Source organism: Oncorhynchus mykiss, chromosome 9 (genome assembly GCF_013265735.2).
Source record: "Oncorhynchus mykiss isolate Arlee chromosome 9, USDA_OmykA_1.1, whole genome shotgun sequence".
Taxonomy (NCBI): domain Eukaryota; kingdom Metazoa; phylum Chordata; class Actinopteri; order Salmoniformes; family Salmonidae; genus Oncorhynchus; species Oncorhynchus mykiss.
The window spans coordinates 68,308,179-68,326,745 of NC_048573.1; the positions used below are offsets into that span (position 1 = coordinate 68,308,179).

The 18,567-nt window shown below is 43.0% G+C and overlaps 1 protein-coding gene across 1 annotated transcript; it reads right to left on the reverse strand.

Moving 5' to 3' along the window:
- Window positions 1-3,622: 3,622 nt before the first annotated feature.
- tlr5 (toll-like receptor 5) lies at window positions 3,623-6,871 on the reverse strand (the record flags this gene model as incomplete). Its single annotated transcript, NM_001124208.1, is given in 2 exon segments — window positions 3,623-5,987; window positions 6,721-6,871. Coding segments are annotated over 2 exon segments (1,995 nt in total). The 3' UTR covers window positions 3,623-4,012.
- Window positions 6,872-18,567: the final 11,696 nt, after the last annotated feature.

Sequence of the window (18,567 nt, forward strand, 5' to 3'; positions counted from 1 at the left end):
TTAGCTAGGAAGTCGGGGTTCCACGGGGAAATGTTTTATAGAGTTTAAATTTCCCAAATTTAACTTCAGATATTTTATCTTATCGATTAGTCTTCTATTAATGTATTGTGACCTCGTCTCATTCCTAAACGTTGCAAGCCTTTGGATATCTGCACGAATCCTAACATAAATCATGAATCAGCGATAAACAAATTGGCTTATTTATTTACCAACTAATCAATCACAGAATTACATAAACACACACACACACACACACACACAATAGTTATACATTGGTTACTGACATGATACACAAAAGTCCCTAGTGGGCTAAGTCGATATGACGGCTTGGTAGACAAAGGAAAGGGGTGGGGCCAGCTCAAGAGTGGCCCCACCCCTTCGCAGAGAGGGCCTTTGTTGTCCCTCTCTGCGATCGCCCGTCTGCTGGATAGATTTTCGACAGAAAGTCTCTGGTTTGTCCACCATAGATCAAAGTCTTTGGGAGTTGTAGCTTGTTATAATAGATACGTCAGAGTACTATTCGGTCATTCGACTGTTTGCGTTTACTAGACTAAAGTACTTAAAAAGCTGCAGCCTGAATAATTGGTCTGTAGTTTGTAGATTTCTTCACCATTTCAGCGTGGTGATGATCTCCACGTTCTCTGGCCTTGTCCTTTGGTAGAGTTGTAGTTTGAACCACTTCACACGCTAGCATCACCCTGCGTGTTTTGGTCTAGCGTTTTAGCCATTTCAACGTGGGGACCCTGTCCTGGCGTTATCTTGACTAAATGTACATTTTGTAAATGTGCTCTGTGGTCACTGACTAGTTGAAACTTTACATGAAAAACCATACTCTCATTTAGAAGGCTAACATCACATTTCATCTTTTAAAAAGTAGTCCCATACTCAATCATTAATTTTATACAACATTCAAATGTAAATCTGGTAACTGGGAAATATACACATTCAGAGAAACAGTTATGTTGTTCAGCTGTGGTAGTTTGTTACATGAATTTAGTAACTATGTGTTCATTAACCAATTCAATTGTAACAAAGCAAAACACTTTGTCCGTTTCTAAGAATTTGTAAGGTTCTTATTTGCATAAAATAGACAAAGATCAGTCTCAAAATTAATCAATAGCATTAATTCCCGAGAGCTCTGGTCATAATACCATGTACATTGGTTTATATACCTCACATTTCGTCATAAATGTCCCTCCTCTCAGATACAATGGCAATATAGTTCACAAGCCTTCTCAGATTGTCTGCCACCTGTTAAACAATCTACAACAAGCCCACGGTCTCTCCCCTCCCTGGTAGGGACAGAATGTCCTGTAAGGAAAACAGTATTCCAGCCTGTCTGATGATAGCTCCATTAGTTTCTAACAAGGAACAGAAAGTCCTTGTTCTAATTCTTGACTAAAACTACACACATTATATTCAGTATTATGATTATAAAAAGATTCATACATTCATACAGTAACATAGTAGTATTCTGTTTAGTTCTAGTTCTAAATTAAATGTATACATAATTTAGTAATTATTCATAAAAAATCCCATAACATTGTTACATTACAAATTAGTAAAGGAATTCAACATGATTGTTCTTTGAGTACCCACGGACAATTTCAATTGGTTGGAATACAGAAATATTGTTACATTATTCAATCTTTTGAGTTTACCATATTGCACAGTCTTTCTCTGTGGTAACAAAGGGATTCCTAACCTCCATTTTTGCTGAGTGGGGCAAAGAGTTTTAGGTATTTATGACCGTCATAAACCTGTGGTCGGAGAGAGCGAGAGAGGGCTATGATCTTCACCGAAAAAAGGACGCGTTGAGACACTAGATTGAGTACATTCTATTTTCAAAATAATGTTATTTTGCAGTTATTAATAAATTGATTGGGGACCCTGTGTAGCACCTGGATTAGGCCAAACCTAATGAACAGACGAAGCAGGTTGTGTTCTGTATAAAGGGGGGAGGTGACAAATAAACGTGGCGTACTGGAAGATTGAACGAACATGCGTGAGATACTAAACCTATCTAGCTGCTATCTGGCGTGGGATATTAAACCTCTCTAGCTGTTATCAGGCGTGGGATATTAAACCTCTCTAGCTGCTATCTGGCTTGGGATATTAAACCTATCTAGCTGTTATCAGGCGTGGGATATTAAACCTATCTAGCTGCTATCAGGCGTGGGATATTAAACCAATCTAGCTGTTATCAGGCGTGGGATATTAAACCTCTCTAGCTGTTATCAGGCGTGGGATATTAAACCTATCTAGCTGCTATCAGGCGTGGGATATTAAACCTATCTAGCTGTTATCAGGCGTGGGATATTAAACCTATCTAGCTGCTATCTGGCGTGGGATATTAAACCTCTAGCTGTTATCAGGCGTGGGATATTAAACCTATCTAGCTGCTATCAGGCGTGGGATATTAAACCTATCTAGCTGCTATCAGACGTGGGATATTAAACCTCTCTAGCTGTTATCAGGCGTGGGATATTAAACCTATCTAGCTGCTATCAGACGTGGGATATTAAACCTCTCTAGCTGTTATCAGGCGTGGGATATTAAACCGATCTAGCTGTTATCAGGCGTGGGATATTAAACCTCTCTAGCTGTTATCAGGCGTGGGATATTAAACCTATCTAGCTGCTATCAGGCGTGGGATATTAAACCTATCTAGCTGTTATCTGGCGTGGGATATTAAACCTATCTAGCTGTTATCAGGCGTGGGATATTAAACCTATCTAGCTGCTATCAGACGTGGGATATTAAACCGATCTAGCTGTTATCTGGCGTGGGATATTAAACCTATCTAGCTGTTATCAGGCGTGAGATATTAAACCTCTCTAGCTGTTATCAGGCGTGGGATATTAAACCTATCTAGCTGCTATCAGGCGTGGGATATTAAACCTATCTAGCTGCTATCAGACGTGGGATATTAAACCTCTCTAGCTGCTATTTGGCATGGGATATTAAACCTATCTAGCTGCTATCAGGCGTGGGATATTAAACCTATCTAGCTGCTATCTGGCGTGGAATTGACATTTTAGTCATTTAGCAAACGTTCTTATACAGAGCGATTTACAGGGGGGGATGTTTATTCATACATTCTCTCTGAATTAAAACATTCTGAATAGTTCAAAATGTCATTGTTATTACAATCATATTAGCCTCTCAGAATACAAACATTTATCTTAATTTAAAAAAGAAATTAAGTTCGTATTGGTAATGTTTTTGGGAGCAGGACAGATATGATCTGAAATTACATATAATGTTGATAAAATCGCAACCCTGCACGCAAAATGAACTCTGTCTGGAATAAGACAATATATTGAATTAATGAAAAATGAATGGCTATATAAGGATAGCTATAACCTGGGTGGTTTGAGCCCTGAATGCGGATTGGTTGACAGCGGTGGTATATCAGACCGTATAACACAGGCATGACAAAACATGTATTTTTACTGCTCTAATTATGTTGGTAACCAGTTTCTAATAGCAATAATGCACCTCTGGGTTTGTGGTATATGGCCAATATACCACGGCTAAGGGCTGTATCCAGGCACTCCTCGTTGCGTCGTGCTTAAGAACAGCCCTTAGTCGTGGTATATTGGCCAAATACCACTCCCCCCCGGGCCTTTATTGCTTAAATAAGCATCAAATAGCAGCCTCTTTAGTAGTCCACAGGGGCTCACACTTCACAAAGGATTGGGTCTTGTGGTGAGATAACGGAAAAAAGCACAGAATGACAATATATATATATATATGTATTTTCCTTTAGACAAACATTTGAAAATAATGCTTTTGGAAGACACCTTTTTACTGTCTTTTGGCTGATTTGTTTTACGCTGTGTGATAAACTAAAGATGTGTTGATGAGGTATTTATATCATACATTATGCCATATGACATTCAGGATATTGTAGGCAACAAAATAAAATGTGATTCCCAATAGCAATTGTGTAAACAGAGTAGATAGCATGGAAAATGACACACATAATACCAACTCTAATTGTCTTGTTTTATATTTTTGTCAAAGATGGTTTTGGGTACTTTTCCGTTATGACTTTGCTGTAATTCAACAGGCTGACACCATGGAGATCCGAGGGGAACTCACAGCTGAATTCAGCCACGCCGGGGTCTGGAAAAGTCACGTTGGTCCTGTTCATCCACGTCAGAAAGTCCTTCAGGCCACCGTCACAGTGGAAGCGATTCCTATATAAGTTGATCCAGCTGAGAGAACTGAAAGCCGCTGGGTCAGGAGAGGAGAGGAAATTGTAAGAGAGGTCAACTGTTTTGAGACTCGCTGGGAAAATGTCTGGTTGGAGGTATGTGAGAGAGTTGAAGCTGAGATCCATCTCTTCCAGAGAGACGAGGCCTTTGAATATGCCATCTGGGAGAGCCCTCAGCGAGTTAAAGCTTAAATCCAGACTAAAAAGCTTGATAAGATTTTCAAATACGTCCAAACACACTCCATGTCCCCATAAAATCTGCAGGGCGATGTTCCTGAGCTCCAGCAGCTTTAGAGAGTTTACAGCGGGCACTGAAATATTACTGCTAAAGATGCACCACTTTATGTTGTTGTTACCATACCAGATACGCTCAATGCGCATGAATTTAGCTAACACAATGTATACATCCTCTAAATTAGTTAACCTGTTGTTTTGAACATTCAGTATGATAGTACTGTTAGCAAAGCCCAAGAGGCCCTCTAAGGATGTGATCTTATTATCAGCCAAATTAAGAAGTTGCAGGTTTGGTAGTGGTGCAAGGTAACCATATGTACCTAGTTGGCGAATAGAGTTTCCTGTAAGATCCAGGATTTGTAGGTTTGGAAGTCCTGTAAATGCCTGATATCCCAATGCACCAATATGATTGTAAGATAAATCTAATTCTAAAATATTGGGTAGATTGTCAAATGTGTAAGAATAGATTTCCCCTATAAGATTGTGTGACAGGTTGAGCCTTTGTAAATTTTCAAGACCCCAAAACGCCCCCCTGTCAATCTGGTTAATTTTGTTTTGGGCTAATGTTATGTCCTCTACCTCTCTCAGTGGACTGAATACTGCATATTGCAAAGCAAATATAAAGCATTTGGACAAATCTAGAATCTTGATGCCACTATTCTTGAGGCCATTGAATGTTTTCTTGTTTGGGTCTTTGAAATTGCTGAAACCAAATGATTTTCCCATAGTGCTGTGTTCCAGAATAATATGGTGAATTTTCGTTCCTTGGATTGCATTGAAAAACAATTTAGCCTTGTCCACGTTGAATCCGTTGGAAGATAAGTCAAGTGTCTCTATAGACATGTTTCTAAAGGGATTTCCACATCGTTTCCAGTCAAAACCATTTTGAGTCATACCATATAGAGAGACACTGTTCAAATTGAGCAACCGAAAGTGTTTTCCACAAAAGCCAAGCAAATCTTCCTCACATATGCTTTCCATCTGGTTTAGGGTAATGTTTAACTCTTGGAAATCTGTCATGTTCACAAAGAATGGTGAAGGTTGGATTCTTTTCACTTGGTTACCATACAGATCTAGCGTTTTCAAAGACACCAGGGGCCTGAGATAGTCGCCCTGTAATATGGATTCAGTCAGGTCACACACATACAGAGAGAGTGTTCTCAGGTTGGACAGTCCCACAAACGCACCTGGCTCAATCTGTAAACCTCTATTATGTCCTAAATAGAGCACTGCCAAGTTTGCCAGTCTTTGAAAGGTGTTAGTTCTTATAGTTAGCCCATTGACACGTTGCCAACTGAGGTCCAGTTCCTTTAGCCCTTCAAGCCCAGAGAAAGACGTCTCGTTTATCTCACTGATGTAGTTATCCCTCATATACACATGGGTAATGTATGGAGGCAGTGCAGGGACCTGATATAGAGACAGGTTGGTGCAAACTGCTATAGAACCATATAGTGGACATCTTGGGGTGCATTTCACCACTTGCAGGTAGACTCCAAAGATAACCAGCAGTATACAGTTCCTCATCATCCCCCTTGCACAAAAGTAGAAAATAATGCAAATTATTTAAATATAATACAAATGATGTTTATGTCATTACAGGGCTACCATACATACATTAATTGGATAGATATTTCAGTCTTGAGGTATCCCCTTCAGATGAGACATCCTTGGTTAGGGAGTTTATGTTTAACTGTCTGTTTTCACTTAAAGGTCCATAGTCCACTGGTTCTGTCCCAGCCTGCTAATGGAAATCCCCTACTTTATGTGAGTACACAGCCTTGCTCTAGTCTGGTGTAACAAGGCTTCCCCAGGCCTGTTTGTATTATATCAATGAATAAAGGTGCTTTTTGAGCTAAACAGCTGAGGGATGGGACTGGAGAAATGTCACCACTCTCAAATTCATAGACGGGACTATGAGATCAAAATGGTAGAAGCTATTTTTTGTATCTTTTTGACCATTTTAATTAAAAACAACCCAAGTTAGATACTTAGTTGTTACCCAGAAATGATTTGATGGTGAGATCAAAATGGCTGCATTGAACCTTTAAGTTCTTGTACATTTTTTCCTCCAAAGTTCAATGCAAATCCAATGTCAACAATCAGGTTCAAATAATGTTGAAAAACAAATCAATATTTTCTCCATGTATTAAGTTAAGTCAAAAAAGGTCAAAAAAAGAAAAAGTCAATCACATTAAACCAACCAATCAACTTCAACAAAAATGAATAGTCAATAATCAAAGAATTAATGAAAAGTTGTAGCTTACCTGAAGTGATGCGCGCTCATAAAGAATGTGTTTACAGCTTGTGAGTATGTTTATCAGATCTCCCCTCGCAGATAACTTGAAGCACTGATTTTCATAAACCCAGAAACTGACTTTCCTATCCAGCAATTTTTGAGAGTGATCTACATGAGATTCTAGTGATCTACATGAGATAACCTTACTTCTCTTCTGACTGACCTAGTGAAGTTTTTATAGGCCTGTGGTTTTGACTTAAATCAAAGCGTCCTTGTGAAACACAGGGGAAAAACCTTTCCCCCTGTCTAAACATGTTGTGCAACATTGTGTCACAATTACATTGTTATTACACATTATGCTAATTGAATGTGTAGAACCAGGGAATTTCTTTCTGTCTCAATACTCCATTTACAATCAGGGGTGGAATTGGTGAAAAAATATCACTCCGGGAATGAACCACTATCGGACCACCGGGCATGAGCCTCAAAACATTTTGCATGCCGAAAATGTTCCCCCTGTTGTTTTGGAAACTCCTTCCTTACGCAATTTCCACACAATTTGATTTGGTTTGATTTTCACCGCTGCTTACCTGTAGCCCACTAGTGTGAACTTCTAGAACTGTAAAATGGTGTATTAATATTTTCACTCTGAATGAAAAGATTTGGAATAGTCCAAAACTGTAAGCTTTTAATATTACACTCATATTAGCCTCTCAATAACATTTAAAAAATGAAGTCCTCGGATGAATAGTCCAAAACTGTAAGGTTTTAATATTACACTCATATTAGCCTCTCAATAACATTTAAAAAATGTAAAGCTCATATTGGCAATGTCTTTGAGAGCAGGACAGACACGATCTGAATTACATGCAATGATGGAAAAATTGCAACCCTGCACACCAAAAACATCAGCCTGGAATAAGACAATATATTGAACTAATGAAATAGGAACGACTGTAAATCAATAAGGATGAATAAGCATCATCAAATAGCAGCCTCTAGTAGTCCACAAGGGGTCACACTTCACAAATGAGTGAGACTTATCATAGAGAATGATAAAGGACTCTACTGCCCAAAAGCCTGTTTTACCATGGGCATCACTATTGAGGACTTTTACCAGTTTGAAGTCGTCAACTGGGAGGGACTTGCTGTGGGTTAAGGACGAGTCACATAATTCCACCCAGGTCATCAGGAGGGATCAGTCAACTAATTGTAATTGTGATAAAATATTCCATAACTGCAGGGGGCAGTAAATCACCAACCTTGGCTTATCCCTCTTTAAACAACACACTCCAGGTGGCAGTATGCACCGTTTCAGTTTGTTTATCAACTCATAGAAGTAGTAGAAGAAGAAAAGGGACTACTTCAAAGTGGAGATGGCCTCAATGGCGCTGCCCGTACGCTCACAGATGCCATAATGGGACAAATACAAAAAAAGAGTCCTCTATCCTTCTATATGGGACTTACCACTAGTCTTATTAGAGGTTTGACTTCACTAGCCAGTTCCCTCTTCAACCACTAGAAGGCCTGTCATGCCAAATAGTGTCCCCCTGCTCAAAAGTGTAATAGTTTATCGATTCCCATTGTGACTCAGGGGGGGACCATTTTTGTCTTGGGGACATTATTTGTCATGACAGCCCCACATTTCTCTGAGAAGGATGAGCAGGAAGTAGGGCAGATGCTTTTTTCACTCTCTCTCTCTGTCTGTGTGTGTACCAATGTATTTTGGGTTTTCTATCCAGGAATCTATGTCAATTGTGGATGAAGTGATTCTTTCCCCCTCCCTGACCTACAAGTCCCTGCCCAGCCCCACCTCCTCACTGTTGGCCCTGACTGTCCTTCAGAGCCCTGCTCCTCACACCTGGAGAGACACCACTGTCCTTCAGAGCCCTGCTCCTCACACCTGGAGAGACACCACTGTCCTTCAGAGCCCTGCTCCTCACACCTGGAGAGACACCCACTATCCTTCAGAGCCCTGATCCTCACACCTGGAGAGTCCATCACTGTCCTTCAGAGCCCTGGTCCTCACACCTGGAGAGTCCATCACTGTCCTTCATGCCGTGGTCCTCACACCTGGAGAGTCCATCACTGTCCTTCAGAGCCCTGCTCCTCACACCTGGAGAGTCCATCACTGTCCTTCATGGCCCTGCTCCTCACACCTGGAGAGTCCATCACTGTCCTTCAGAGCCCTGCTCCTCACACCTGGAGAGTCCATCACTGTCCTTCAGAGCCCTGATCCTCACACCTTGAGAGTCCATCACTGTCCTTCAGAGCCCTGGTCCTCACACCTGGAGAGTCCATCACTGTCCTTCAGAGCCCTGATCCTCACACCTGGAGAGTCCATCACTGTCCATCAGAGCCCTGGTCCTCACACCTGGAGAGTCCATCACTGTCCTTCATGCCGTGGTCCTCATACCTGGAGAGTCTACCACTGTCCTTCATGGCCCTGGTCCTCACACCTGGAGAGACACCACTGTCCTTCAGAGCCCTGCTCCTCACACCTGGAGAGTCCACCACTGTTCTTCAGAGCCCTGGTCCTCACACCTGGAGAGTCCATCACTGTCCTTCATGGCTCTGGTCCTCACACCTGGAGAGTCCATCACTGTCCTTCATGCCGTGGTCCTCACACCTGGAGAGTCTACCACTGTCCTTCAGAGCCCTGCTCCTCACACCTGGAGAGACACCCACTGTCCTTCAGAGCCCTGCTCCTCACACCTGGAGAGTCCATCACTGTCCTTCAGAGCCCTGGTCCTCACACCTGGAGAGTCCACCACTGTCCTTCATGCCGTGGTCCTCACACCTGGAGAGTCCACCACTGTCCTTCATGCCGTGGTCCTCACACCTGGAGAGTCTACCACTGTCCTTCAGAGCCCTGCTCCTCACACCTGGAGAGACACCACTGTCCTTCAGAGCCCTGCTCCTCACACCTGGAGAGTCCACCACTGTCCTTCAGAGCCCTGCTCCTCACACCTGGAGAGACACCACTGTCCTTCAGAGCCCTGCTCCTCACACCTGGAGAGACACCACTGTCCTTCAGAGCCCTGCTCCTCACACCCGGAGAGACACCACTGTCCTTCAGAGCCCTGCTCCTCACACCTGGAGAGTCCACCACTGTCCTTCAGAGCCCTGCTCCTCACATCTGGAGAGACACCACTGTCCTTCAGAGCCCTGCTCCTCACACCTGGCGAGTCCACCACTGTCCTGGGGAGCATTCAGCAGGACACAACTTCTTGGAATGTTCAGATCGAAATATGCTATGTAGAACAAACATGCCTTTGACTTGTAGAATAAGGAATCATGTTTGCTCTATTCTATGCCACGATCAACCAAGTTTGGCTACTGAACGTGGCCCAGCAGTCCACCACACAGATCCTGGGTGAGACTCAAGCAAGGATGAATCACTGGCAGTCAGCTTGTAGTTCTATTTCTAATCATTAGTAAAAAAAAAACATTCTAAAATAAATTATTATTATTTTGAAATAAGTCATTTTCTGGTTTAGATATTTCATGTATATGACAAGTATTTAGATTAGCTTAAATTCTCTTTCGGTAGTTAGTTTAAAGCACAGGAGGTTGGTGGCACCTTGATTTGAGAGGACAGGCTTGTGGTAACGGCTGGAGCAGAATCAATGGCATGGTATCAAACATAAAACACAAGGCTCTCCACTTATGAGCTGTTGTCACGTTGGTAAAAGATATCAGGAGATGCATAATAATAACTTTTATTTACCCAAATTACAGAGTGCCATGTAAAGGCACAGGGACGAAGACCAAACAAACACGTATACAAAACACAAGGTCGAGAACCAAACAAAAGAGCGAGGAGTACCTCGAATAAATACACAAGCGCCCAATGATACCACACGGGACAAGACCCGTAATCATCTGCACAATACAAGCGGCACGAAAGCCAAAACAACACAGCACAGCTACTCACACGACCAACGGATATTGGAACAATAATCAACAGCCCAATGGAAATCAAAGGGCACATTTATACAATTACAATTAGGAAAATGGGGACCAGGTGTGCGTAATGACACAGTTCCGGAGGGATCCGTGACATCCGTAAAGGGATACTTTTATGGTAGCCCTATGCATTGATGTGGCACAGTAGAGAGTTTCCAAAACATGAGCCCAATGCGATCATTACAGTATGTGGAACTACTCCCCACTGACAGCACAATCATCTCTCCATCTGCAACACACCAATTAGATAGTCAGAGATGGGTGTGTGAGCAGGCACAACATGTATATGGAATGCACACCAGCAGACATTTCACTGTGTTGTCAGTCACTTTAAAGTTAAGATAATGATAAGAAGAAGGGATCTTTGTTTACTGACAATGCAATGTTTTTTCTCTGTAGCATCAGGTCAGTTATTGAGGCAGCAGGTCTCCCCAACCTGAGTCTACCCCAGAGTTAGTCCAATAAGAGAACACAGCCGAATCCCGGGAGGACAAATCAGACATCCTAGCAGTGGCGATTTTAACATGTAAATCTTGGTGAGGCAAACAAAAAAATGCATGTTTTAGATGCATGCCAGCAAACCCACTACACAAAACACAACACTACACAATACATGAATTGCACTGTTACTGTGACAAATGGTGCCCACACACTGTTAGGGCCCACATAAAGCTGTCCCAACAGCAGTCCCAACACCTTACCACTGCTACACCCGGCAGTGGAGCCTTGTATGGCAACTAAACAGTTCATTCAGCCTCATTTACTGCCTTTCAAAAACAAACATAGCTGATATGGCTGACTTGTTTAACAAATGTGGTTTCTACTGACAATTGAGATGTACAAATTATGGCATAAGGGGACAACAAGCGGATAAGAGGCAATCTGTAATTTAGATTAAAACATTTTTCGAGCTAGGACGGACGTAGTCAATATTACTAACGTATTTGTTTAGCACTTTTGAAATGTACAGCGACAGAATTCAGAACATGGGCCGTTAAAGTATTCTCCCTGTACACCAAGTCAGAACTGCAGAACTGTATGATAAATAAATGGGGCATATAAGCAGACAATGAATGCTCTTACAATATTCAAAGATTACATTTTTAAAACATGCTATAGGCTACATGTACACCACCAAGTCAGAACAGTAGGCTAAGTTATAAGGGGAAAAGGGACCAAATGATTAGAGTGAGGCACATAGGCTATTAACAGCTTACTACACAACATCAATCAATCAATCAATCAAATGTATTTATAAAGTCCTTTTTACATCAGCCGAGTGCTGTACAGCAACCCAGCCTAAAACCTCAAACAGCAAGCAATGCAGATGTAGAAGCACGGTGGCTAGGAAAAACTCTCTAGAAAGGCCAGAACCTAGGAAGAAACCTAGGGAGGAACCAGGCTCTGAGGGGTGGCCAGTCCTCTTTTAGCTGTGCCAGAAGGAGATTATAACAAAACATGGCCAAGATGTTCAAACGTTCATAGATGACCTGCAGGGTCAGATAATAATAATCACAGTGGTTGTAGAGGGTGCAACAGGTCAGCACCTCAGGAGGAAATGTCAGTTGGTTTTTCATAGCCGATCATTCAGAGTATCTCTACCGCTCCTGCTGTCTCTAGAGAGTTGAAAACAGCAGGTCTGGGACAGGTAGCACATCCGGTGAACAGGTCAGGGTTCCATAGCTGCAGGCAGAACAGTTGAAACTGGAGCTGCAGCATGACCAGGTGGGCTGGGGACAGCAAGGAGTCATCAGGCCACGTAGTCCTGAGGCATGGTCCTATGGCTCAGGTCCTCCGAGAGCAGAGAGAGAGCAAGAGAAAGAGAAATAGAAAGAGAGAGAAAGATAATTAGAGGGAGCATACTTAAATTCACACAGGACACTGGATAAGACATGAGAAATAGTCCAGATATAACAGACTGACCCTAGCCCCCCGACACAAACTATTGCAGCATAAATACTGGAGGCTGAGACAAGAGGGGTCGGGAGACACTGTGGCCCCGTCTGACGATGACCCCAGCAGGGCCAAACAGGCAGGATATAACCCCACCCACTTTGCCAAGGTACATCCCCCATACCGCTGGAGAGATATCTTCAACCACCAACCTACTACCCTGAGACAAGGCCGAGTATAGCCCACGAAGACCTCCCCCACACCACGAACCCGAAGGGGACGCCAACCCAGACAAGAATTTCACGTCAGTGACTCAACCCACTCAAGTGACACACCCTTCCTAGGGACGGCATGGAAGAGCACCAGTAAGCCAGTGACTCAGCCCCCATAATAGGGTTAGCAGCAGAGAATCCCAGTGGAGAGAGGGGAACCGGTCAGGCAGAGACAGCAAGGGTGGTTCGTCACTCCAGTACCTTTCCGTTCACCTTCACACCCCTGGTCCAGACTACACTCAATCATAGGACCCACTGAAGAGATGAGTCTTCAATAAAGACTTAAAGGTCGAGACCGAGTCTGCATCTCTCACATGGATAGACTCCATTCCATAAAAATGGAGCTCTACAGGAGAAAGCCCTGCATGCAGCTGTTTGATTAGAAATTCTAGGGACAGTAAGGAGGCCTGCATCCTTACCGTAGCGTACGTGTCGGTATGTATGGCAGGACCAAATTGGAAAGATAGGTAGGAGCAGGCCCATGTAATGCTTTGTAGGTTAGCAGTAAAACCTTGAAATCAGCCTTAGCCTTCACATGAAGCCAGTGTAGAAATGCTAGCACTGGAGTAATATGATCACATTTGTTGGTTCTAGTCAAGATTCTAGCAGCCTTGTTTAGCACAAACGGAAGTTTATTTAGTGCTTTATCCGGATAGCCGGAAAGTAGAGCATTGCAGTAGTCTAATATAGAAGTGTCAAAAGCATGGATACATTTTTCTGCATCATTTTTTGACAGAAAGTCAAAAAATATGTAAAAACTGAAATATTATTGATATGTTCGTCAAAAGAGAGATCAGGGTCCAGAGTAACGACGAGGTCCTTCACGGTTTTAATTTGAGACGACTGTACAACCAGATTAATTGTCAGATCCAACAGAAGATCTTTTTGTTTCTTGGGACCTAGAACTAGCATCTCTGTTTTGTCCGAGTTTAAAAGTAAAACATTTTCCGCCATCCACTTCCTTATGTCTGAAAGACAGGCTGTGTCTAGTCCGCATAGCAGTGAAAGTTAACATTATGTTTCCGAATGACATCACCAAGAGGTAAAATATATAGTGAAAACAATAGTGGTCCTAAAACGGAACCTTGAAGAACACCGAAATTTACAGTTGATTTGTCTGAGGACAAACCATCCACAGAGACAAACTGATATCTTTCCGGCAGATAAGCTCTAAACCAGGCCTGAACTTGTCCATGTAGACCAATTTGGGTTTCCAATCTCCAAAATAATTTGGTGATCGATGGTATCAAATGCAGCACTAAGGACTAGGAGCACGAGGACAGATGCAGAGCCTTGGTCTGACTCCATGAAAAGGTCATTTACCACCTTCACGATTGCGGTCTCAGTACTATGACAGGGTCTAAAACCAGACTGAAGCGTTTCATATACATTGTTTGTCTTCAGGAAGGCAGTGAGTTGCTGCGAGACAGCTTTTTCAAAAATGTTTGAGAGGAATGGGAGTTTTGATATTGGCCGTTAGTTTTTAATATTTTCTGGGTCAAGGTTGGCTTTTTCAAGAGAGGCTTTATTACTGCTACTTTTAGTGAGTTTGGTACACATTCGTGGATGGGAAGCCGTTTATTATATTCAACATAGGGGTGCCAAGTACAGGAAGCAGATCTTTCAGTAGTTTAGTTGGAATAGGGTCCGGTATACATCTTTAAGGTTTAGAGGCCATGACTATTTTCATCAATGTGTCAAGAGATATAGTATTACAAAACTTGAGTGTCTCTCTTGATCCTAGGTCCTGGCAGTGTTGTGCAGACTCAGGACAACTGAGCTTTGGAGAAATACGCAGATTTAAAGAGGAGTCCGTAATTTGCTTTCTAATGATCATGATTTTTTCGTCAAATAAGTTCATGAATTTATCACTGCTGAAGTGAAAGCCATCCTCTCTTGGGGAATACTGCTTTTGAGTTAGCTTTGCGACAGTATCAAAAATACAATTTGGATTGTTCTTATTCTCTTCTATTAAGTTGGAAAAAATAGGATGATCGAGCAGCAGTGAGGGCTCTTCGATACTGCACGGTACTGTCTTTCCAAGCTAGTCGGGAAGACTTCCAGTTTGGTGTAGCGCCATTTCCGTTCCAACTTTCTTAGCTACTGTATACATATCTCCATGGCATATAACATCGTTTATGCAGCAGCATGCAATACATTTTTGGACTCACCTTGTTATGCTGTGCTCACTTGAACAGGAATGTGGCGCGGCGGCCCTTTGTGGGCAAATTTTGTCATCAAAGTCTGGCATTCTCTGGATTTATGTTGCTTTCAAGGCAACTGGGAACTTAGAAAAAAAACAATGTTGAATCATGATGACGTCAGTGATCTTCAGGTCAGAGCTCTAAATAGAGGCCAGAGTTCCCGACTTGCAATTCCGAGTTGGATGACTGTTCAAAACGTATTTTCCCAGTCAGAGCTCGTTTTTGTCCCAGAGTTCCCAGTTGTCTTGAAATCAAATTTCCCAGTTCTGAGTTTCCAGTTGTTTTGAGCGCGGAAAAAGTCATGCTGGATTGACACCATGGCCACTCACCCACTCCACCAAAAAGCAGACTAGTGATTGCTTTGCAATGCTTGCAGTTAGCCACTGATTCCTTCCAAACCACTCATTGTTGAATTTGCGATATCCAACTTAATTTTTATGTTCAATGGCCGATGAGCACCGATACATTTTATCTATAATTTCTCTTCGTTATTTCTCTTCATATGATAAGGATTCAAATGGATTTGCCAGCAGATTGTTGACTTGATTCATGATGATGACTGCTAGCTTGCTAGCTACGATTTTGAAAGTATGATGTTGACATGATCAGTCTAATCAAAGCTGCTCTAGATATAACGTGATTTGACATCATTTTATCTGTTGCCAATGACCTTGAGCCTTCTTGGATGGGCATTCTAATGTAACTCTATTGCAGCACCAAAGGGGCTAGAATTTTCTAGCTGGCTGACCCACCACCACAGAAAGCACTGAGCTAGGCTCAAACACCTGCATTTTGCAGCTGCCTTACTTAAGAAAGCAAAAAAGACACTACGTTTGCATGCAGCTTTATTAACTCAATTAAAAACATGTTTTCAAACTAATATGTGAAGGTGGGTCTCAAAACAGCCCTGAATGACTGGTCACCACTGGATCCTAGAAATGCCTGCTGTATGGAGCGTCCAATCAGTGCATTCAAATAGAGATGACTGTCAGTCCGAAAGAGGAATAACCCCCCACATTCCTCCAACCACCAGTCATGGTACTGCCACTTAATATCCTCTTTTACTATGCATGATAATGATCATTAAACAAAACTATTCCTTAATGAAGGGGTATTGTGTAATCAGATGTGTCAGATGTATCGTACTCCATGTTAAATTTGTTTGGCGCTGTTAAATCCCAGCCTCAGGCATTGTCCGGTGTGGAGCAGAGTTGAGGTAATGTTTGGCGTGACTCCTCACAACATTTGACTGATATCTCCACCGCCAGAAGTTTCAGTGGAGCACATTGTGCCGAACCGCATCATGAAAGAGCCTCCTGCCTCTCGTCAACAGCCACTTCACTAACCCCAACATCCCTCGACTCACTTCACTATCCCCAACATCCCTAGACCCATTTCACTATCCCCAACATCCCTAGACCCACTTCACTATCCCCGACATTCCTAGACCCACTTCACTATCCCCGACATCCCTAGACCCACTTCACTATCCCCGACATCCCTAGACCCACTTCACTATCCCCGACATCCCTAGACCCACTTCACTATCCCCGACATCCCTAGACCCACTTCACTATCCCCGACATCCCTAGAACCACTTCACTATCCCCGACATCCCTAGACCCACTTCACTATCCCCGACATCCCTAGAACCACTTCACTATCCCCGACATCCCTAGACCCACTTCACTATCCCCGACACCCCTAGACCCACTTCACTATCCCTGACATCCCTAGACCCACTTCACTATCCCCGACATCCCTAGACCCACTTCACTATCCCCGACATCCCTAGAACCACTTCACTATCCCCGACATCCCTAGACCCACTTCACTATCCCCGACATTCCTAGACCCACTTCACTATCCCCGACACCCCTAGACCCACTTCACTATCCCTGACATCCCTAGACCCATTTCACTATCCCCGACATCCCTAGACCCACTTCACTATCCCCGACATCCCTAGACCCACTTCACTATCCCCGACATCCCTAGACCCACTTCACTATCCCCGACATCCCTAGACCCACTTCACTATCCCCGACATCCCTAGAACCACTTCACTATCCCTGACATCCCTAGACCCACTTCACTATCCCCGACATCCCTAGACCCACTTCACTATCCCTGACATCCCTAGACCCACTTCACTATCCCCGACATCCCTCGACTCACTTCACTATCCCCAGCATCCCTAGACCCATTTCACTATCTCCGACATCCCTAGACCCACTTCACTATCCCCGACATCCCTAGACCCACTTCACTATCCCCGACATCCCTAGACCCATTTCACTATCCCCGACATCCCTAGACCCACTTCACTATCCCCGACATCCCTAGACCCATTTCACTATCCCCGACATCCCTAGACCCACTTCACTATCCCCGACATCCCTAGACCCACTTCACTATTACCGACATCCCTAGACCCACTTCACTCTCCCCGACATCCCTAGACCCACTTCACTATCCCCGACATCCCTAGACCCACTTCACTATCCCCGACATCCCTAGACCCACTTCACTCTCCCCGACATCCCTAGACCCACTTCACTATCCCCGACATCCCTAGACCCACTTCACTATCCCCGACACCCCTAGACCCACTTCACTATCCCCGACATCCCTAGACCCACTTCACTATCCCCGACATCCCTAGACCCACTTCACTATCCCCGACATCCCTGGATCCACTTCACTATCCCCGACATCCCTAGATCCACCATGAATATACACTCCTCTCCATATTGTATGGCTGCAACCTGGTCTCAGAGCATTTCATATTATTCTGTACGTAAATCCATCACACTCCATTTAGTATGATATGTTAGATTTCCTATGGTATGTATTAATTTGTGGATGTTCCTCACCCATTTGTTTCACATTTTACGAATCTGCAAAATGTACTGTATGTTATGAATTTGCAAAATGTATGATACGTTACGAATTCTAACTAGGTGGTTAGGTGGCTAATGTTAGCTAGGCTAGGGGTTAGGGTTAAGTTTAGGAGTTAGGTTAAACGGTTAAGGTTAGGGTTTGGGGAAGGGTTAGCTAAAAGGGTTAGGGTTAGGGGAAGGGTTAGCTAACATGCTAAGTAGTTGCAAAGTAGCTAAAAAGTAGTAAGTGGTTGAAAAGTTGCTAATTAGCTAAAATGCTAACATTGTTCATAATGAGATGCAAACTCACAACCTTTGGGTTCCTAAACATTTGTGTTATACCACCCATCCAGCCTACTTTTGTTTTGCCTTAAGTAACCATTGGCCTTATGTAACCATACCAACCGTAACAAATACTAATTTGAGTGTGCCATATTTATGTTTACTATGTTACATCTAGTCTATGAGACCAGGCTGGTAAATGTGGCTCTATAATTGGATTTGAGATCAATGTTTCATATGATGAGACAGTACAGAATTTCACCTTTAATTTTAGTGTATTTTCATACATATCTGTTTCACTGTTTAGAAATGAAAGCACTTTATGTAGCTAGACCCCACTTTGGAAAGGTTTCATAAGTATTGGACAAATTCA